The following is a 22646-nucleotide window of genomic DNA, read 5'->3' as shown; positions in this document are numbered from 1 at the left end:
AAATGAACTTGTTTCCCAAAACAATTAATTAAATTCAATTCAATTTTAATTTGTATAGGGCGCCAAATTCATAACAGAAGTTTATTCAGGACACTTTTTTTTTTTTTTTTTTTTTCCCCAAATAAGAAGCAAAAGGTTCCTAGAACCCGAAAACCTTTCCTTTTTTTTTTTTTTTTAAAATAAACTTTAAAATTTTCCCCCTTCAAGACCAAAAGTTCTTTTTTTGGAAGAGAGGGCAGTTTTTAGCTTTTTTTTGACAATCAAAAATGCCCTTTAAATGGGAAAAAGGCTTTTTTTTTGTTTTTTTTTTTTTTTTGGAGCCAAAAAACAGCAAACGCTTTTTTGAAATCAAACCCCCTTTAAAAAATGTTTTTTTTAACTTGGGACTCAAATAACCAGGCTAATAGACTTTTTTGGAAAAAGGCTTGGTTTTTTTAGGAACAAATAAAGGGGTTTTTTTTTTTTTTTTTTTAAAGAAAAAGTTTTTTAAGTTCAATGAAAAATCCTTGGTGGGCCAAAGACCATTTTGCCAAGGCCTTGGAATGTGAAAAAAATTTTAAATGGCTTTTTTTTACTTTTTTTTTTAAAAAAAATGAAATTTTTCCCTTTTTTTAAAAGTGAAAATTTTGGGAAAAAAAAAAAAGCCCAAGTTTTTGCAAAAGTGAAAAGAAAAAAAAATTGGGGGGTGAACCTTTTTTTTTTCCTTTTCCTGGTCCTGGTCGGCCTTTTTTTTTTACAACATGGCTGTAAAAAAAAACAAGTTTTTTTTTGGGGCTTTGTTTTTTTTTTTTTTTTCCATTCGCTTTTTCAGACCCAAAATTTTGGGAAACAAAAAAAAAATTTTAAAGAAAAGAAACATTACTTAAAATAAATTTCCCAGGCCTTGAAAAAATTTATTTTTTTTCCTTCCAGTTTTTTTAAATAAAACAACAGGTAGTTTTTTTTTTTTCCCTTGTATAAATGAAAAGGGCCCCCACCGAGAACTAAAAAAAGCCTTTAAAACAAAAAAAAATTCAAAAAAGAATCTTCCCGAATTTTTCTTTTTTTTTTTTTTTTGGTTTTATTTTTTTTTTTTTTTAGGGCCGAATGGAAAAAGCAAAAAGGCGAAAAAATTTTTCGGTTTTTTTTTTCCCCAAAATGTGAATTTTGCCAAACCAAAAGAAAAGTTTTCCAGTTAAATGCAAAAAAACTTTGTTTTATAAAAATTATGGTTTTTCCTTTTGTGTACGCCAATTTGGCAAATATAAAGGGAAGATTTTTGGTTTTTTTTTTGGTGGGGATTGAAAAACTTTAAAAATAAATTCTTTTAAAAAAGGGCTTTTTTTGAAAGGACAAAAATGAAAAGGATTTTGAGAAAGGAAAGCCTTTTGAAAGGTTTTTTTTTGTTTACCTGGTGGGCCTTTTTTTCCTGGTTCCTTCCTTTTTTTTCCTTCCTTTTTTTTTTTTTTTCCTCCCTGAAAAGTTCCTTGCGGCTCCAAAGGTTTCTTTTCCTTTTTTTTTAAAAAAAAGCAATGAAGACAACTTTTTCCAAGCCTTTTGCAAGCCTTTCCAAAAGCCCAACCTTTTTTTTGGTTCCCCTTTTCCCCTCAGCCTTGGAAAAGAAAAATGAAAAAAAAGGAGGAAAGACAGAAAAAGGAAAAAAGAAAAAATTGTTAAAAAAAATTAAAAAAATGGAAAAGAAAAAACAAATAGCCCCACATTAATTAACCCTCTTTGGAAAAAAACCAATGAACTAACAAAAACGCCCTACGCCTTTTTTTCTTTTTGAAAAAATACCACCAGCTTTAAACACACAAGAATTTAACTAACAGCTTTTCTTTAATGTACCTTCAAAAAAAAGCTTTTTTTTTGGCCCCTTCCGGAAAAAAAAAAAAACTTTCTTTTTTTTTTTTTTTTTTCCCAAGTTTTTGAAGGCCCCTTTTTGCCCAAACTCCCTTTTTTCTTTTTCTTTCCAATTCTTTTTTTTTTCAATTCTTTTTCTTTTTCTTTTTTTTTTGCTTTTTTTTTTTTTTTTTCCCTTGGAGCCTTTTTCAAAAAAAAAATGGAAACCAACTTTTTTTTTTTTTAACCCTTCCCCCCCAAATTTTCCCTTTTTGGAAAAAAAAAAGAAAAGCCTTTTTTTTTTGGTTTTTTTCTTTTTTTTTGGTAAAAAAAAGGGTTTTTCCCCCAGCTTTTTTTAAAAATCTCCCTTTCTTTTTTGTCCAGAAAACAAGAAAAAGCCCCCAACAAACAAAACAAAAGAAAAATTCCCCTAGTCAAAAGACCCGTTTTCTTTAAAAGGAAATTTGGAAAGGAAATTTTTTTAAATTTAAAAAAAAAAATTTAAAATTAAAAAATTTCCCCTCTTTTTTTGCTTTTAAAGAAAAAAACGCTTTTTTTAAGAAAATTCATTCAGCAACCCTCAAAAAAAGAAAAATGTTAAAAACCACTTTTTCTTTTTCCCAAAAAAAAAAAATACCCTTGGGTTTTTTAGGCCCCCTTGTTTCCCCTCCCCTTGCGGTAAAAACGGCCTTTTCCAGCTTTTTTTTTTGCTCCAAAAAAGAGAAAAACTCTTTTTCCCGTGGTGCCCCCGTTCTTTTTTTTTGAAAGTTTTTTTTTTTTTTTTTGAAAAAAAGAGCCTCCCGCTTTTTGGCGTGTTTTTTTTGCCCCTTTTGCTTCTTTTTCTTTTTTCCCCTTTTTTGGCAAAAAAAAAGCCCTTCAAAACCTCGCCAACCAAAAGCTTTCCCCCCCTCGCAAAACCTTTTCTTTTGTTTTTTTTTCCCAGTCCCCCTTCGAGCTTGCTTTTTCTTTTTTTTTTTTTCCCCAAAGGATTCCCCGCCTTTTTTTTTGCTTTTTTTTTTCCTTTTTTTTAAAATTTCCAAGAAAGGGCCTTTTTTTGAAAAAAAAACCGAAAGCTGCTGGGCCCCTTTGGCGAACGGGGAAAAAAACAAAATATGCCTCAAAAGGAATTTTAACAACAAGAGATTGGTTTTTTCAATTGGCAAAACTGCAAAAATTTTTGGCAAAAAAAACTCAAAAACACCAAACAAAAAAATTGTCCTCCCAGCTTCTACCTTTTTCTTTCCCAGGTTTCCCATTGCCAAAAGAGGTCCCCTCCCCAAAAAAAAAAACCCTCTCCCTTGCAAAAACCCTTTTCTTTTTGTTTTTTTTTGGTTTTTTTCCTTTCCAAAGTTTGGGGAAGAACAAAAAATTTTGGCTTGGGGGTGGCCCTTTTCCCACAAGCCCCCTTTTTCCCCCTCCCCCCGCCCTTTCCCTGGAGCCTTTTGGTTTTTTTGCCCAAAAGGCTTTTTTCTTTCCCCCTGTTGAAAAACAAACAACACAAAAAATTAGTTGAGCCACCTTAACCTTTGGAGAAAAATTACAATTCCAAAAAAAAAAAAAGTTTTGGTTCCAAAAAATGTGAAGTGTTTGGGAAAAAACACTTTTTGGGCCAGCCAAAAAAAAAAATTCAACACAAACGGCACTTTGGTTTGGTTCCTTTTTCCCCCAAAAGACTTTTTTTTTCATTCCGGCGTGCCCTTGGTGAAAAAAATTGGTTGGGGTTTCCCGGAATTTTTTTTCCATGTCCCCTTGGCCTCCCTCCCAGTTTTTTTTGGGCGTCAAACCTCGCTTGTTTTGGAGGTTTTTTTTTTGAGAACAAAAGGCAAGCCTTTTTTGTTTTTTGGGCAAAAAAAGCTTTCCTGCTTTTTTTTTGCCTTTCTTTCCTTTGCTTTTTCCTTTCCTTCCAGCCTTGGCTCCTTTTTTTCAGCACCCTTTCCGCAACTTTCCTGGCCGCCCGCCGAAAAGCCTTTCAGGCCTTGCTTTTTTTTTTTTTTGCTGACCCCCGCCCTTTTTTTGCTTTTTTATAAACTGGCCAAGCCCCCGCAAACCAAAAGAGGGGAGGAAAAACAAAATTGTTTTCCCCCAGTATGGGACCATTGAGCAAGGAAAGGGCCTTTTTTTTGCAAAAACTTAATTTTTTTGCACAATACTTTGGGGAAAAAATTTTATTTTTTTTAAAAATTTTTTTTTTTTTTTTTTAGACTTTTCCAAAATTCGAAAAAAAAAACACAAAAAACAACAAAACTTTGAAACCTTTTGGACCTTTTTTTCCTCAAATCCCCAGTTTGGTTTTTTTTTTTTTCAGTTTTTTTTCTTTTTTTTTTTCCAAATTTTTTTGGGAAAATTTTGGGAAAAAAAGCAAAAGGGTTCCTTTTTGGCCCGCGGGGGCCACTCAAGCCTGGCTGGCTTTTTTTTTCTGGCTCTTCGGCTCCTTTCCATTTTTTCTTTTTTTTTTTTTTTGCCCGACCCAACCGTTCTGCCAAAAATTTTTAAGAATCAAGCCTTATTTTGAAAAATTTTTAAGGACAAAAAAAACACAAGCAGCAAAATCCGATTTAAAAAAATCACTGTCCCCAAAGTGGGTTTAAAAAAACAATTAGCCAAAATTACCAAATTAGGGGTTTTTTTTTTTTAAAACCCACCCGTGGGGCTTTTTTTTAATGCCCAAAGGGTTTTTTCTTTGCGCCAGCCTTTAAAATACACCAAAAAATAACAACATTTTTTTTTTTTTTTAAAGAAAAAAAAGCCATAATTTTTTTTTTTTTTTTTTTTTTTTTTTTTTTTTTTTGCCTTTTTGTCCCAATTTTTTGGTTTTAAAATTTGAATTTCTTTTTTTCTCTTTCTTTTTTTTTGGTTTGGACTCCAATCTTGGCCAGTTTTTTTTAATAAAAATAATCAAAAAAAATAACATAAATCCAAGGAAAACCCTTAAAGGCAAGAAACTTTTTTTTTTTCCTTTGTCATCTCTGGAAAAACAAGGGGTTTAAGAAGTCTGTGTTTTATTTTTTTTTTTGGTTCTTTCTTGTTCCCCAGCTTGCCCCTTTTCTTTTTCATTAACTGTTTTGGGAATTTTGCTTCTTCCAAAAAATTTTTTTCTTAAAAAAACCCCGTTCGTGAAAGCAAAGCACTAAACGTTCCAAGCCAGTTGAAAAAAAAACAGAATTGGTTTTTTTTCTTTTTAAACATGTTTCTTTCTTGGTTTTTTTTCCCCCGTAAGATTCCTTCCTTTTTTTTTTTTCTTTTTTTTTTTCAGGTTTTTTTCTTTTTCCCTTTGAAAATGCTTTTTCAAGTCGGAAACAAACCAAATTAAAAAAAAGCCCTGTATTTTTTTATTAAACAAAAAGCTAAGGCACAATAAAAAGTTTTTTTTTTTTTTTTTGAAAAAAAAGAAAACAAAAAATTTTTGGAAAATTTTAAAAAAAGAAAAAACAACTTTAATTTGGGGGTTTTTTTTTTTTTTTTTTGCAATTAAATGGGGAAAGTTTGTTAAAATAAGAAAAAAAATTAAAAAGCCTTCTTTTCTTGCAAAAAGTATTTCTTTTTTTTTTTTTTTTTTTTTTAGAGGGCCCCTTGTTTTGGGAAGTTTTTTTTTTTTTAAAATTTTGTTTAAAAAAAGGAAACCAAAAAGGTTTAATGTTTTTTTTAAAATTATTTCAAAAACAATTCTTTTGGGGTTCCCCTTTTTTTTTTTTTTTTTTTTTGGGAGGGAAAACGGGGTCTTAAAAGCCGGAACGTTTTTTTTTTGTTTGTTTTAAATTTTATTTTTTTTTATTTTTTTTTATTAATTATTGTAAAAAGTTTTTTTTTCTAACCTTTTTTCTCTTTAAATAATCCTCCAAAGAAAAACAAAATTTTCTTTTTTTTTTTTTTGATTTTTTTTTTTTTTTTTTATTTTTTTTAAGAGGGTTTCCAAAAAAAAATAAGGAAATTGGTGGGGTTTTTTTTGTACCCTGTTTTTTTGGGGAAAAAAAACAAAAACAAATAACAAAAAACTTTTTCCAGTTTGCTTTAGAAAGGGGACCAAGTGGCAAAACATCTTTTTTAATTTCCAGTCCAAAAAAGATTTTCCCAAAAAACCTTTTTTGTTTTCCCTGCAACAATTTTCCCGTTAAAACACCCTAAAAGCTTTTTTTAATCAATGTTCCAGTTCTCTTTTTTTTTTTTTTTTTTTTTTTTTTTTTTTTGTCTTTGAAACAAAACCTCCTCAGGTTGTTTTTTAATTCAAAAATTTTTAAACAAAAAATAAAATGTTTTTTTTTTTTTAAAAAAAGTGCTTTTAAGGTTCCCCAGAGGTTTTTTTTAGTGGGGGGAAATGGGCAATTTTGCAAGCTGCAAAAAAAAATTTACAAATTTTTTAATATTGGTGTAAATGTTTTTTTCCTTTTTCCTCAAAAAAAAATGTGAAAACAAAATTTTGCCAAGTTTTAAGGAGTTCTGATTTTTTTTCCACAAAAAGAAAATCTTTCAAGAAAACTTTTGCAAAGCTCAAAAAAAATTTTCCCCCCCTCAAATCTTTTTTTAACCTTTAAAATATTGTGAAATGCACAATTTTAAGGATTCCGTTCCCCCCCCCCACAAAAGCTTGGGGTTCCCTTTTTCGTTGGGGCCCAAAATACAAAAAAAAAATAAAAAACTAAAAACTTTTTAAAAAATTCCTTTGGCTTTTTTTTTTTTTTTTTTTAAATTCACAAAGTAATTTTTCTTTATTCGATTAATAAATTTTTTTTTTTTTTTGGGAGATTTTTGGAAAATTGAGTTTTTTTTTCTGGGGCCCCCCAAATTTTTTTTCTTAAAAAAAATGCAAAATAAAATGGCCCAAAAAAAAAACCCTGGGCTTTTTCAAGAACAAAAACCTTTGAAAGGAACATCAGCAAAAAATTGTTGAATGTGTTTTTTTTTTAAGATTTTGAATTTTCTAAGGAAAAAAAACCCTTTTTTTTTGGCCGGTTTTAAACCTGCCTTTTCCCAGAAAAAATAAAACATGGAAAAGAGGAAAAAATTGAAAACCTCTTTTTTACAAGGCTTTTTTGCAAAACATAACCTTGTTTGAGTCCCTGGTTTTTTCCTTTTTGGGGGCCAACGCCTGAAGCTCAAAGTCAGGGCGGGGGCCCTTTTTTTCTTTTGCAGGGTTTTCGTCTTCTTCTTCCCTTGTTGGGCTTTCCCTTGAACAAAGCCTTGCTTTTTTTTTTTTCCCTTTTTTCCCAGCCTTTTTTTCTTTTTCCAATCTTTTGGCCCTTTTTCAAAAAGAGGGAAACGTCTGGGCAGGAAAAAACCCCAAAACAACAAACACCCCAAAGCCGCCAAAACAATTGCAAAAAAGTTTTTCTTTCTTTTTTTGTTTTTTACACTCCACAGTTCCACATAAAGCCAAAAAAAAGTTTTTTAAACTTGTCTTTTTGTTTTAAAAGCAAGGCCAGTGGGGTTTTTTTAAAAAAAACCCTTCCCAAAAACTAAACGTTGGTGACCTCCGATAAAACCCTTTTGGGCTTTTTTTTTTTTTTTTTTTTTTTTTCTTTTTTTTGCCAAAAAAAGAATTGGGTCCCCAAGAAAAGAAAAAGCGGCCCAGGCCTCGTTTCCCACCCTTTCCCCCAATCCTCCAGGTTTTTTTTTTTTCCCTTTTTTTTTGCCCTTTTCTTTCTTTTTTTTTCCTCCCAGTTTTGGGGGGCCCTGACCCCCCGCTTTTTTTTGCAGAAGCCTTTCGGCCAAAAACCTTTGCCTTCGCTTTTCCAAGCTTTCCGCCAAATCTGGCAAATCAACCTGTGGTTCCCGTTTTTTTTTTTCCTCCAAGAGACACAGCCCAGAAAGCTTTTCTTTGGACTGGAAACGGAGGAAAACCTTCCCCCTCCCCAGGTCCCCTTCGCCTTTTTCAGAAAAACGCTTTTTGCAATTCTCAGCCCCTCCTTTCCGCATTTTTTTTTTCTTTGGTTTTTCACCTTTTCCCCATTTTCGGTTCCCCCCCCCAAAATTTCCAACAACACAAAAAAAAAGGGCTTTGGTTTTTTAAAAAAAGTTTTTTTTCGTTTTGTTTTAAAACACGTTGGGGCCCCGGGTTTTGGTTTTCGGGCAACAAGCCCTTCTATTTTTGGGTTTTCTTTTAATTCCTCCCCACAAGATTAAAACACAAACTTTTTTTCCTAACTGTTCTTTTTTTAAGGCAACAACCAACACCAGGAAAATATCAATTCCTTTCTTCTTTGCTTTTTTTCTTGCGTTTTTGTTCCCAGAATGTTGGTGGAAGTTAACAACAATGCAAAAAACCAACTTTTCCTCCAAGAAATTTTAAATCCTTCCAATAATCTTTTTAAGTTAGAGCAAGCCTTTTTTGCAAACAATGTAAAGACTCTTACCAAAGTTTTGGTGCTGTCTGTCAATGGTCTTCTGTTTTTAAAAGCCAAACTGTTTTAAAAACTTTTGGGGGTACAACCAAAAGGCACTCCAGCACAACTTGCCCAAACCCGGAAAATATTCTCCCAATTTTTTTTTCAAATTCTTTCATCAAATCAAAAGATTAAAAGCAAAAAAAAAGGGTTTGTCTTCGTTCCAACACCTCACGCCTTCCTGGCAAACCTTATTCTGTGGCCTTTCGGAATTTTTTTTCTGGTTTAAAAATAAAATGGTTTTTTTTTTTTCACCTTGTGCAGGCCGGCTTGAAACCCCCCTCTGCCTTTTTTTTCCCCCTCCAGTTCTCCGGTCTCTTCTCTCTCTCCAAAAAAGCTTTTGAGACTCCATCCCAGTGTCTTTTTTTTTTTTTTTTTTTTTTTTTTTTCCTTCTTTGGTTTTTTTAGAATCGTGCCTTTTTCCTTTTCTTTTGCCTTTTCTCAAACCCTGCCCCAAAAAACAGCAGCAGCAGTTCCCCAGAAAATTTTTGATTACATCTTTCTTTCAAAAACACAACTTTTTTTTAACAACTACTCAAATTGATTTTTCCAACCTTTTTTTCAATTTAAAAACAAACACAGGCTTTTTTAACCTCTTAGGTTTCTTATGGTTCAACCAGTGGGTGGTTTCGGAACTGATCCTTACAGCTGCAAAGTCAAGAAAACATTTGAATTTTGCTTTTAATTTTTGTTATACCTTTCCCCCCCAACTCACACTTGGAAAGAAGGAAAGTCTTTTAAAAAAAATACGGTCAACAATAGCAAATTCAACTTTACAAGTTCCCCCTTCTTTTACGTTTGAAAAGACAGGGGCAGGTTTAAAAAAAGCCTTTCAAAAAATTCTTCTTTTGTTTTTTTTTGTCATTAACTTTAAAAAATTTCTTTTGTTGTTTTGCAATCTTTCAAAGTTGGGGTCAAAGCAGCTTTTTTGGGGCCGACCGTGTAACCGAGGGGCTTGGGGAGTCCCTTTTTTTTTGCTTTGCAAGTGGGGGCAAGGGGTTTTTTCGAAATTCGACACCTGCCGCCCCCCTCTTCTTCTTTTGCTTTTTTTTGGCATGTTTCAAAAAAATTTCCTCCTTTTCTTCTTTTTGCCCACCTTTTCCCCCTGATTTTCTTCTTTTGTCCTCAAGCCCTTTTTTTTCTGGTTCCACTAATAATTAAAGGCCAAAATAAAAAAAAAAAGCCTGTTTAAAAAAAAATTTTAAAACTTTTTTTTTTTTTAAAAAAAAAATGTGTTTTTTTTTGATTGAAAAACCCCCTTCCACTTTTGGTAAAAAGTTTAAACCTTCCAAAGGCAAGAAAAGACTTTTTCCAATCTAATTCTTTGAAACCCCCAAAACCAAAAGCAGTCGACCCTCCTAAGGAACAGGAAAAAAAAATTTATTTTTTTCCCCCAAAAGGGGGAATTTTCCAGTTGGTGATTTGAAACAAAAGCCCAACAAAGGGGAAGTTTGTCTTTTTTTTTCCCTGAAAAAAGGTTCAAAGAAAGTCAAGGAAAGAGTAAAAAAGCTTGGTGTTTTCCCAATTCGGAGCCCCCAACAAAAAAAACGGGGTTTTTTAGCTTGCTTTTGGGGTCACAACAAGTCCCAAAAAAAAAAATTTAATTAATTCAGTGAAACTCCCCCTTTTGTTTTTTTCCCCTGGTTGGGGCAAAGTTTTTTTTTATCTTTTTTTTAAAAACGCTTCCTGGTTTTTTTTCCCACTTGCGAAACAAATTCCTTAAACAGAGGTTTTTCAAAGACATGCTTGCTTTTTTTTTTTTAGAAGGAGAAATTTTTTTTTTTGTTTTTTTTTGAATATTTTTTTTTATAAGATTTAGAGGATTTTTAGCCGGAGCCTGGTTTTTTTTTTTTAAATGGGCCCCTAAAAGCTTGGCAATTTAAATTTTGATTTTTTTTTTTTTGCTTTTAACTTGGGGGCAAGCCCTTTTTAAAACAAAACTTGTAAAACAAACCCAACAGTGAAAAATAATTTAAAATCACCTTAATTAAAAGTTTTTAAGATTTTAAAAATTTGCTTGTAAGACAAAAACCCATGGCTTTTCAGAAGCCTTTTCAGTAAAGAAGCTTTTTTTTGAGTGGAAAAGAACGTTTTTGTTTTTTTTTTTTTTTTTTTTTTTTTTTTTTGAATTTTCCCTTCTCCTTCCCTGGTGGGGTTTTTTTTGGTCCAAAACTTACATTTTTTTTGGACCCCATTTTTTTTAACAATTTTTAAACAAAACAAAAAACCTTTTTTTGTTTTAATAATAATTAAATTATTGGATTTTTAAAATAAGGGCCCTGCAACTTTTAACAAACTTAAATTTATGGTGGGGAAAAAAAAATGTTTTTGATTTTTCCAAAGGGTTTGATGTTTCCTCCCAATGGGGAAAAAGAAAAAGCCAAAATTGTTAAAATAAATGTTTTTGGTTATTTTTTTTTTTTTTTAATTTTTAAAAAAAAACAAATATTAATTAGTTTCCAATTATTAAACTAACAAAAGGCCATCAAAATAATAACAAATCCAAAAAACAACCTTGTTTATATAATACATTAATTACAGCACTGTATTTAATAATTTTAAAACAGTTTTAAAATTATTATTCTGGAAAAATCAACACACTATAAATTCTTTTTTTTTTGGCCAACTTGACCTTTTTTCCACCAGTTTATTAATAAAAACATTTTTAATACCAAAGTTTTTTTTAAAAAACGCAGTAAATAATAAAAACTTTTGAATAACCTTTAAAAAAATCAAAAGGGGAAATTTAATAAAAAAAAAAAAATACATTTTGTTTTTTTTGCAATAATAAAAATTTCAAAACAAAAAATAAAATATATGAAGAAAATTACTAATTGTAAATGAATGTCAAAAAAGAAGAGAAGGCCCCTTCTCAACGCTCATTGCCACACATGGAGGAGGAGTTTTTTTTTTTTTTTTTTAATTTAAATTTGGCGCCATTTTTTAAACGTGCAAAAAAAACCAAAAAACAAGCCAAAGCCCCCGCTTCTTGTTTTAAAAAAAAAGTTTTAAAACAACCTTTTTGTTTTGTTTTTTTTTTAAACCAACCGAATTCCTTTTTTTTTTTTTAAAAACAAGCTGCTTTTTTAAAAAAAAGGAAACAAAGCCCCCGTAGAAATTTGTTTTTTGAGGACCTGGTTTCTTTTTGGTTTAAAAAAAAAAAAACTGGAAGTCCTTTTTTCAAAGGCCTTTCCCTTCATAAGCCCAACCAATGAAAAAGGCCCCACAGCCCGTCAACACAACCCTTCCCAGGCAAAGAAACAAGGGAAAAAAAACAGAATTTTGATACTCAAAAAAAAACTTTTGGGGGCCCTCCTCTTTTTTTTTTTCCACCCCCAAGGCTCCAAAAAAAACCTTTTTTTTGTTTGGCCCACACAGCTTTTTTTCCAAAAAACGCCCTTCCCCTTTCCCCCTTTGCCCCAAACCCTCTGTGTTTTTTTAAACACGCCTTTTGTGGCTCCTTTTTTTTGTGCGGGGAAGGGTTTTTTTTTTTTTAAAACAACCGAGCAAAAACTTCGGCCCCCTTTTTTTCCACTTCAATGGCTTTCAAAACCCTCCGAAAAACAACTTGACCCTTTTTGGGGTTCCCCAACAAGCTTTCCTTTTCCGGAAATTTCAGCAACCAAAAACCCCCAACAAACCCACTTCAAACTTCCCAATTTCAAACCATGCTTAACAGGGGGTTCAGTGGTTCCCAAAGAGGTCCCCTCCCTGCCTTTGGAAGATTTTCCAATCTTCGTTTTTTTTTTTTGCAACAAAAGAGCCCCAAAATGAAGGAAAAAAAAAGGTGGGGGAAGTTTTTGTGGTCTTCTCTTTTTAAAAAGTTTTCCTTGTTGCCCCCATACATGCCAACCAAATATGTTTTTTTTTTTTTTTTTTTTGCAAAATAATGGTTGGGCTTTTTTTCTTTCTTAGTTGGTCCCCCATTCCATTTGTCCCCTTTGGGCCCCCTTCAAAAGTAAAAAATGAAATTTTTGGAAGGTCTTTCCCCACAGCTACAAATAAAAAAAAAAAAACAAAAAATTCAAGTTTCTAATTGGGGCCGGTTTTTTACCATTTTAATTAAAAGAAAATGGGGGTTGGGAAGGTAAAATTTGGAACATTTGAAAAATTGGAAAAATTTTTTTGGAAAAAGTGTAAAAAAAAAAAAACAAAAACCCAGAGCAAAAAAGATTTTTTTTCCCCAAAATTAAAATTCGTTTTTCCCATTTAGGTTTTTTTTGCAATGTTTTCTTGCAGTAAAGCCTAACAAAGGCTTTCAATTTCTTAAAATGATTGAAAAAATTGTTAAAAACCAACAAAAAAACAGTTTTTTTTTTTGTTTGTTAAAAAAAAAAAAAAATTGGCAATAACAGGCAAAAAAAAAGGGGACCCCCCCCTAAAAAAAACCCCGAACCAAAAAATATTTTTTTAACTGTTAAAAAAAAGAATTTTGTGTTTTTTTTTTTTTTTTGGCCATGTTTTTCATTAAAGTTTGTTTGGTTTTTGGGGGGTTTTTTTTTAAACAAAAATAGGGCCACGATTTTTTTTTAAATTTCCTTTTTTTTTTTTTTTTATTTATCCAATTTGCAAGTTTATTTTTTTTTTTAAAAAACCACATTTTTTTTTAACAAAAGGTTTTTGTTTTTGGTTTTTTTTTTCCTGGGGCTTTACCTGAAAGAAGTTGAAGTTTTTTTCCCCCAAATTGGTTTTTTTTTTTTTTCTCCTTTCCTTTTTTTTTTTTTAGCTTTGTTTTTTTTTTTTTTTTTTCTCTTGGCTTCTTTTTAAAAGCAACTTTTTTTAAAAAACAAGTTTTAGATTGCTTCCCACCTTTTTTTTTTTTTTTTTATCTAAGATTCGTTTTTTTTTTCCCCCCCTTAAATTTTTTTGTTTTGCTGTTTTGGTTTTTTGGCCTTTCTTTCTTTTTGTTGCTTGGGGCAAAAAGGTTTTTTTTAAGTGTTTTTTTTAAACAAGTTTTAGTTTTAAAAGAGCTTTTTTTTTTTTTTTGCCTTTTAAGAAACAGCCAAACCAAAACTTGTTTTTTGTTTTTAAGAAAATTGCCTGTTTTTTTTTTTTTTGGAAATTTTGAAAGGGAAAAACTTTTTTGGAGGCCAAAAACAAAATTTTTTTCAAAAGATTTGGAAAAGGCTTTAAGAAAAAAGCTTAAAAAAAAAAAACCCTTTTTTTTTAGCGAGAGGTTTTTTTTTTTTTTTGGAAGGGGGTTTTTGGGGTAATAAAAATTTCCTCCTTTTTTTTTTGTGGGTTTTTTGGGTTCCAACTTTATTTAAAAGTGAAACCCCCCTTTGCCCACAAAAATTTTAACACAATAGTCCAAAATTTTTTTTTTTTTGGACCTGTTTTTTTTCAAAATATTTTAAAAAATTTAAATTTAAATGGGTTGCCAAAGCCTTTTTTTTTTTTTTAAAAATTGGTTCTTTATCCTTTTTGTTTTTTTAAATTTTTGGATTTTTAAAAAAGATGAAAGACTTCTAGTTGGCCAAAAAGGTTCTTTTTTTAACTTAAATTTGAATGTGGTTTCAGAGGCATTTTTTTTCCGTTCCCTTGACCCGAGGTTTTTTAAAGAAAAGAGGGTTTTTTTTTTTCCCCCCAACTCAAAGGGATTTATTTTTGATGTTTCCATTGTCTTTGTAAATTTTTTTTTGTCTTTTTAAAAGATTTTTTTTAAAAACAAAAAAATTTAACCCGGTTTTTTTTTGAAAATAACCCTGACTTTGTTTTTGGGCTTTTTTCTTTTTAATGTGTAATGTGGTTTTTTTTTTTCTGAAGTTGAAAGTTTGAACAAAAAATTCTTTTTTTCCCAAAACTTGCAACAAACATAATAGGTTTTGGTGTTTTTGGGTGGTTGTTGGGTGGTTTGGTTTGTGTGTTGGTTTAAAGAAGTTGGCTAAGCAAATTTTTTCCAGTTTTTGGGAGAAAAGAAAATCCCCCATTTTTTGGGAAAAAAAAAAAATTTCTCCTGTTTTTCTCAAAACAGACAACAAAAACGGAAGGAAAGGAAAGGAAAAAAACAGAAAGAAGGAGGATTTTTTTTTTTTTTTTTTTTTTCCCATGGGATTTTTTTTTTTTTTTTTTTTTCCCTTTCCTTCCCCCTAAAAACTGGAAAAATGCTTAGCCCCAAAACTCTTAAATAACAACAAGCCAAACCACCAACAACAACAACACCCACAAAAACAACCCTTAAAAATATGTTTTTTGGTTTTGCAGTGGAAAGATTTTTTTTTGTTTCAACTCAAAAAACTTTCAAAAGAAAACACCAAAAACAACATAAAGAAAAAAGCCACAAAATGTTCCAAGGTTTAATATTCAAAACCCGGTTTAAAATGTAAAATCTTTTAAAAAAAGACAAAAATACAAAGAAAACATGAAACATTCAAAATTATTTTCCTTTTTTTGAAAAGTTGGGAACCCTTCTTTCTTTTTTTTTTTTTAAACCTCGTTTTCAAGGAACGGAAAAAATGCCTTTCCTGAAACCACATTTTCCATTTTTTTTAAAGTTTTTTTTTTAGACTTGCAAAAAAACTAAGAAAAGTTCTTTTCAATCTTTAAATTTCCAAAAAATTTTTTTAAAAACCAAAAAGATAAAAGAAACCAATTTTAAAAAGCCTGCCAAAAAAAACCCATTAAATAAATTTTTTTTTTTATTAATGAAAAAAACAACAGGTTTTTTTTCAAAATGACTTTAATTGTTTTTTTTTTTGGTTTAAATTTGTGGCCAAAGGGTTTCCCCAAAACTTAAAAAATAAGTTTGACAAAACCCAAACCAAGAGAAAAAATTAAAAAATAAAACCCACCCCCCTCAACCCTTCTTTTTTTCGATTTTAAAAAAAAAGTTTTTTTTTTTTAGCTTTTTCTTTTTTTTAAAAAGCTTTTTCAAATCCTTTTTTTGAAAATGTTTTTTTTTTTTTTTTTTCTCCCCAGTTTCCCTCAATTTCAAAAACAGCAATCTTTTTTAAAAAAAAACAACAGTTTTTGGTTGGGCTGTCCTTTTTTTTTTAAGCAAAAAAAAGCTCCTTTTTTTTTTTTTAAAAAAAACTTTTAAACTGGTTTAAACAAAAACTTTTAAAAACCCCTTGCCCCCCAGCAAAAAACCAGAGGCAAAAAACACAAGGCAAAAAACAATTTTAGAAACCGATCCTTTTTTTTTAAGAATTTTAAAGGTGGGATAAGCAAATCCCTTTTTTTTAACCTGGGGTTAGTTGCTTTAAGGAAGCCCAGAAAAAGAAAAAAAAAAACAGCCCTTAAAAAGGAAGGAAAGAAAAAAAACAATTGGACCCCTTTTTCACCTTTCCCTTTTTTTCCAAGGGTTTTTTAAAAGCCAAAAGAAAAAACCCCAACTTGCTTTTAAAAAAAATTGTTGTTAAAAAAAAAAATTTAACCTGGCAATTTGATAAAATTAAAGAAAATAAAAATTCGGCCCCTAATTTTTTTTTTTGGGTTTAAAAAACAAAAAACAAACAAAAAACTTTTAAAAAAAAAATTGTTTTAAAAACCATGACAAAACAACAATTTCTTTTTTTTTTTTTACAAAAGTATAAATGTCCGTAAGGGGGAGTTCCCCTTTGCCCTGGTTTAAAAAATGCCATTTTTACACAAAAACTTGGTTTTTTGTTTTGGTAAACATTTTCATCAAAATTTTAATTTTTTGAGCTTGGTTTTTTTTTAGCTTTTAACCTGCAGTTTTAAAACAATTTGCACCTTTTTTAAAAAATTTGGACAAAATTTTTTAATGGATTTTCTTTTTGCCCTCTGTTGTAAAAAACAACTTTCCCAAATTTTCATTTTCAATGTCCATAACTTCACCCCCAATTCTTTATTTTAATTGGTAAAAACCGGCCAAAAAAATAGAACCTTTGAAAATTTTTTTTTGTTTTTTTTTAAATGTAGCTTGTTTTGGGGGGAAAGACCCGCCTCCAATTCAAATACTTGGAGGCCCAAGGAAAAATGGAAAAAAAATTGGACCAACTTAGAGAGCAACACATATGCCAAAAAAAAAAAAAACATTTATGTTTGGCCATTTATGCCCAACCAGAACTTGAAAAGAGAAAGAACCCCACAACTCCACCTTTCCCTTTCAATTGGCTTCTTTTTGTGCAAACGAAGAAAAAATTGAAATTTTCTTTTTTTTTTCCAGCCAAAAAAAGGAAAAAAGACTCTTTTTTTGGGACCACTGAACCCCTGTTAAAGCAAATGTGAAATTTTGGGGAAAGTGGAGTTTGGGGGTTTGGGGTTTTTGGTCGCCTTGATTTTCCGGAAGGAAAAGCCTGGTTTTTCTGACCCCAAAGGTCCAAGTTTTTGGTTTGGCGGGAGGTTTTTGAGCCCATTTGATGAAAGGCCCCGAAGTTTTGCTCGGTGGGGTTAACCTTCCCCCGCAACAGGAAGCCAGGGTTTTGTAAACAAAAACAGAGGGTTGGGGCAAAAGGGGGGAAGGAAAGGGGCCCGTTGAAAGCCTGGTGGGGTTTGGGCCACAGGTTTTTTTTTTTTGAGCTTGGGGGTTGAAAAAGAATTTGCTTTCTTGCCTAGAGTTAGATGAGAAAATTGACACCACTGTCTTATTTTTCTATTCAATATGAATCTACAGCAAGTAGCCGATTGTCTTAGCTTAGCATAAAGACAGAACCAGCGCAAAACAGCAAGCCTGGAAGAAAAATCCACCTTCAAACACTTCTAAAGCTCATTCAGATTTTGTTTTGTTTGCCGTTTCCCTGTTTCCAGTCTCTAAGCTAAGCTAAGCTTAGCTAACTGGCTGCTGGCTGTAACCTTATACTTAATGGACAGATATGAGTGGTATCGATTTTCTCATCTAACTCTCAGCAAGAAAGCAAATAAATATATTTCCCCGAATTAACTGTTGCTTTAAAACCAGAATGCATGCTTAAGAGTCGTCATTGTCTTATTTAACTAACTTTGGAAACATTTTGTGTGTCTTGGAAAGTGCTCTATAAATTTCCCTCAGCACTAATGCTCTGTAATTCTCTAACTCTCATTGTTTTTCATCCTGTCCTTTATCTCCCTATATTCCTTCCACAAAGTAATAGTACATTATCTTCAGAGGTAAGGCCTGTGTCATTAAACCCTGCTGTACTGTCTCTGCATTAATTAAACATGCACTTTGTTATAGTCTTTGTTACAATCCAACCCTCTCCTCCTCTCCTCAGAAAAAGCCACCAGAGGGCGCTGGAGTCCCTGCAGGCCAGTCTGGATGTGGAGGTGAAGGGCAGGGCAGAGGGACTGAAGCTGAAGAAGAAACTGGAGGCTGACATCAACGACCTGGAGCTGCAGGTGGACCTGCTCACCAAGAACAATGCGGAGCTCAGCAAGAACAGCAAGAAGATGCAGCAGCAGATCAAGGTCTGGTGATAAGATGCAGTATTATTTTGTATGGTCTGGTTTCCTCAGAGACATACTTACAGAGTTACTGTCCCCTGTCCCAGGACCTGCAGGCTCAGTTGGAGGAGGAGGTACGGAGCCACGAGGAGCGCAGGGAGGAGCAGGCAGCCCTGGAGCGACGCTGCGCCCTGCTGGTCAGCGAGGGGGAGGAGACTCGTGCGGCCCTGGAGTGCGCAGAGAGGGCCCGTAAGGCCCTGGAGACTGAGCTGCAGGAGGCCAACGAGAAATACTGTGACCTTAACAACCAGGTGATACATAATGCAGGGTGTCCACAGGGTCTTAAAAAGTCTACTGTCTCACTTTTAAATGTGTTTTTGGAAAAATTGTATATTGATTAATACTGATTTACCCTTCAGACTTTTTAGGTCCTAAATTACATTCATACTGGTCTTAAAAAGTCTTTAATTTAACTTGTTGAAACCTGCAGAAACCCTGATAGAGTCTCTTTGCTTCCGGGTCCTGCAGAAACAGCAGCTAATCAAACGAATCAAACTTGGCTGATGACTGTCTCAATGTTTCCTCTCGTGTGCACAGTTCCAGTCGACTCTGAGCGGGAGGAGGAAGCTGGAGGTGGATCTCCAGACTCTGCAGCAGGAGCACGAGGAGCTGCAGGTAGAGCTGAGGGGATCCACAGACAAGATCAAGAAGGCCAGCTGTGAGGTAAAAGACAGTACAGCGAAGTGTAACACATGTTCAGTTAACTGAAAGAATGTATTCTTAATGGACGGCGTAACTCTTCCAGTTGGCGCGAGTGGGGGAGGAGCTGCGTCTGGAGCAGGAGCACACGCTCCACCTGGAGAGAGTGAAGAAGGGTCTGGAGGCTCAGATCAAAGACATGAGCAGCAGGCTGGACGAGGCCGAGCAGATGGCTCTGAAAGGAGGCAAGAAGATCATCCAGAAGTTGGAGGGAAAGGTACGGAGTCACGAAGGTGTCAGTCGGTCAGTCCAGCTGGTTTGTTAACACTTTGCTTCAGAGCTAAATATTACATCTACATAATATTCATGATGCCGCTGACCCCTTTGACCTTTTTTTTTAGCACAACTATTAGGCCCAAATTTTCACTTAAATAAAATATAAGATATGAAATATAAAAAATAGTTGTTCCTGTACTGAATTTTAGTGTACTTCAGAACACTTCCAAACAGTTACTTCAATATGTATTACCTGAAGATAAGTACCGTAGTAAGCTCACAGTATGTTTGATCATTCTCAGGTGATTTCATGTAAAGCAGCAAGCATCTCTATTGTTGTCATTTCTTTTGAGGAAACAAATACAATATACACAAATCAACATGCAATGGACAGAAAATAGAGTATAGTCCAGGGCCGGATTAACCTGTGTGGGGGCCTTGAGGGATAAATGAGCTGTAGGCCCCTAGTGACCCCCCTCTATTTGCTTTGTGTATGTACCCTGTGGCATTTAAAGGAACACTGCGATTTTATTCTAACATTGTACCTAGTTATTGCTGTTATGTGGCTGAGTGTTATGTTAGTTTCTGCTATACACTTATAGCTTAAGGATGAGCTGTATTCAAACAGTTGCAGCTTTCCTGCTAGATGCAATTAAATCCTACATACTGGTCCTGTTAACCAGGTATAGTATCATTTTAACTTCTGACCCTGTTTGTAGATTAGATCACTTCCTTTAAGAAACATATCTAGGTGAAATGACTCAGGACAGTTCTCCTGAAAAAAACAAATAAATGTGTCCTCATGAATGTAAGCACACATTAAGTACCATCTGCTGAAGGACCAGAGGTGAAGCTGCTGTTGCGTGTCTGTGTGCAGGTGAAGGAGCTGGAGCTGGAGCTGGACTCGGAGCAGAAGCGGCACGCTGAGACGGTGAAGACGCTGCGGAAGAACGAGCGTCGGCTGAAGGAGCTGCTGTTTCAGTCAGAGGAGGACCAGAAGAACCAGCAGAGGATGCAGGAGCTGGTGGAGAGGCTGCAGAACAAGATGAAGGCCTACAAGAGACAAGTGGAGGAGGCTGTACGTCACCTCGCCCTCTTGCTTACTCAAAATCTGACATACTCCGTGAAATTCTTGTCTGTTCTGATCACTGTTGTTGATGCAGGAGGAACAAGCTAACATGAACCTGGCGAAGTACAGGAAGACCGTCCATGAGCTGGACGACGCTGAGGAGCGTGCTGACATCGCTGAGTCAGCACTCACCAAGATCAGGACCAAGAACAGAGGCAGCTTCGGCAAGGGCTACTCCTCTGTAAGTAACATCCATCCACCAGACCATCAGCTGCCGACTTGATACAAGATCATGACTCTGTTGTGACAAATATGGTCTAAAGTTGTTATTATATAGAGTTAGGATTTAATGCTAACCCTCCAAGTCATTGTATCTGATTGTTCCACCAGGGTTACAGCACTCCCTACCCCGGCCTGGTCCGGTCTCCCAGCTCTGTGGGCTCAGAGGGCAGGGGGGAGAAGATCCTCAACGATGACAACGAGTCTGTCAGCTCCCTCATCCCAGCGTATCTCGACTCCCTCAAGAAGCTCATGATTGACTAGGAACCCCTTCTGCGACTCTCTCCAGGTGCTACATCATTCTGGCTCTGATGTGAACATGGTACAGTATGAAGTCTGAAACATGAGAGAGGCTGAACCTGCAGTTTCACAGCACATTCAGGTCAACCATTCGCTGTCACCTGTTTGTGTATACTGTACATTTCTATTGAATTTTTCTACAGTTTACTCGTGCCTTCCTCTCTTTGTTATGACTGCAGTCTGTACGATCACAGCTTTAATAACACACTCCAGCTTTAATCCAAAACACTTCTGTATCCTCTTCATTATGTAATATTTGTATGTAAAAACAGATTGAATATGGAAAACTGTAAGTGCTCTACAACCCCACTTAAGGTAACACTTTATTACAACGACCAGTTAGCAGTCATTTATAAGGTGTCAGTTAATTATGAACATCATTAACAAATCATTCATCTACTGTTAGTCATTACAGACATGTTTGAAGCTACAACCTAAAGTATTCACCATTTTTAAATGCACCGTGTGCCGCAACCCGCTGTCTCAACAATGTTGCCTCTGTTCACACTGTGAAAAATAAACTAAGACAAACATATGAAACTTTTTCTATTGATAAATACATGTATAAAATTAGGCCTCACCTTCACTAAGTTAACAACAGGGAAGCTAAAACTGCAGTAAATGCTACCTAGCTAAATCAGATAAAACCTCATCTGTATACTATTAGCTAGCTAAATGTTTTGCAACTGCAAAGGGGTAGAGGTAAAAAAAAAAAAAAAAATCATATTCCTTTTAAGTTTAATAAAATGTTCTATTAGCTAGCACAGTAGAACAACGAGGCTAGCAAATATGTAAGGAAATATTTTAGGCAACAAGGCTAGGCTAGCAGGTTAGCCCAGAAGTCTGGGTTAACAAGTTAGCTTTTGTTGATTCCTAACCGTGATATTTCAAACACAACTCAACACACTTAAAGCTATAAGCTACATTTCCATGTACTGAATACTGTGTGTAGCCAGTATTTCCTACATGTGAGCAGAATATGTGAAACCCTGTAGATTAATACAGTCCGCTGGTTCAAACCAGTTTTAACTGGTCAAACTTTCAGCATTATGCTGTGTCACAATATATTGCATATGAGTTAATATTTCACATATATAAATATATAAAATGATTAGTTCATCAGTAACTAATGGCTTATAAATGTATTAAATCCAACCTTTATTATAAAGTGTTACCAAGTAAGATATGCAACAAAGTGCCATAAAAACACAAGTTATTTTAGGTCAATAATAACAAATGCAATGTCAATGTCTTTTATGTGAACTATCTGATAAAGTGTATCTCTGTCTGAACTTTTAACCACATCTTTATTATCACTGCCTGAACCTGTAACAAGGCTTGGCCAAACCATTTTATTGTTGAATGTGAAAGTGTTTTTTAGGAAATAAAAGACTTTTTTCATTAGTACATGTTTTTCCCCTGCTTTTTCAAATTTCGTGTTCATAGAAAAAACAAACCAGAGAGGAACATGTTATGACATAAGATACACATTTTCATTTTATTAATGAAAATTGCCAACCTTTAGCTGTTAATGTACAAAAGCATCTCAATCCTGTTCTCTCAATAGTCAAGTAATACTAAGCAGTAATCCTGGACAAGACACGGTGGTAAAAGAGCGTTTTGTACAACATTTAGCCTCTGCAGGCTGAATCCAACTGAAGCAATTGACTTATTTCCAAAACTGTAGAATATTTCAGAGGACTGTTATTTCTATTGCATATAAAACACTTTGCACGTATCATATATTATCAGTACCAAATTTCTGTATATCATATGTCTGAGTAAGATTCTACTATTTACCGTATTTTACATCCTTCACTCAACTGCTTCTTTTCATTGCAAATCACACATCCTACATATTTACACCAGGCTCCCTGTGAACATCACCACAACACTCCCAACTTCAGTAATACAATGTGTAACAATTAAGTTCTCTTTAGAATCACTTTCATAGGAACAGCAACTTACAGTATATTAAAAATCATTTGGGTATAAAGTGCAATTGGCTGATTTTTAATTCTTATTAGGAATGAAGTAAAACACAGGCGGGAATAAATGAGTGTTCTCCAGTTTTAGATTCCAGATATTTTTAAGAGATGTGAATATTTGTGATTTACGTCCCCAGAAATTGATCTTTAGCTAAACCCCGACCCCGGACAGTATATGTGACAATCATAGCTTAGCAACCGTAGCCTGTAAAGTGTGTGTTTTGGGGGCTCTAATAAGAGAGATATTTAAATAGTTTAAAGGTGGTGTCTTTTTTCAAGACCTGTCAACTTTAGCCTCTTTTAACATAATGTATGTAGTTATTATGTGCATATTTAAAGGTCCAGTGTGTAACATTTAGCAGGCTCTACTGGCAGAAATGGAATATAATATCTATAGGTATGTTTTCAGTGTATAATCACCAGAATATAGGAATTGTTGTGTTTTTGTCACCTTAGAATGAGCTGTTTTTATTTACAGAGGGAGCAGGTCCTCTTCTGGCAGGGTCCGCTATG

At 33.5% G+C, this 22646-nt stretch overlaps 1 protein-coding gene across 2 annotated transcripts in view; it reads left to right on the top strand.

Moving 5' to 3' along the window:
* Positions 1-21552, top strand: part of LOC118331654 (putative uncharacterized protein MYH16) — a 65064-nt gene extending 43512 nt beyond the window's left edge. For both annotated transcript variants that reach the window (XM_035666730.1, XM_035666723.1), the window contains exons 17-23: positions 17354-17546; positions 17630-17833; positions 18120-18245; positions 18328-18498; positions 19375-19575; positions 19661-19807; positions 19957-21552. In XM_035666730.1, coding sequence (XP_035522623.1) covers positions 17354-17546; positions 17630-17833; positions 18120-18245; positions 18328-18498; positions 19375-19575; positions 19661-19807; positions 19957-20109 — 1195 coding nt within the window. In that variant the 3' untranslated portion in view covers positions 20110-21552. The remainder of the gene's footprint in view (positions 1-17353; positions 17547-17629; positions 17834-18119; positions 18246-18327; positions 18499-19374; positions 19576-19660; positions 19808-19956) is intronic.
* The last annotated feature ends 1094 nt before the right edge of the window (positions 21553-22646 follow it).

Source organism: Morone saxatilis, unplaced genomic scaffold (genome assembly GCF_004916995.1).
Source record: "Morone saxatilis isolate NCDOM2014 unplaced genomic scaffold, NCSU_SB_2.0 Contig1, whole genome shotgun sequence".
NCBI classification, from domain to species: Eukaryota; Metazoa; Chordata; class Actinopteri; family Moronidae; genus Morone; species Morone saxatilis.
This window is presented reverse-complemented; position numbering and strand designations above follow the sequence as displayed.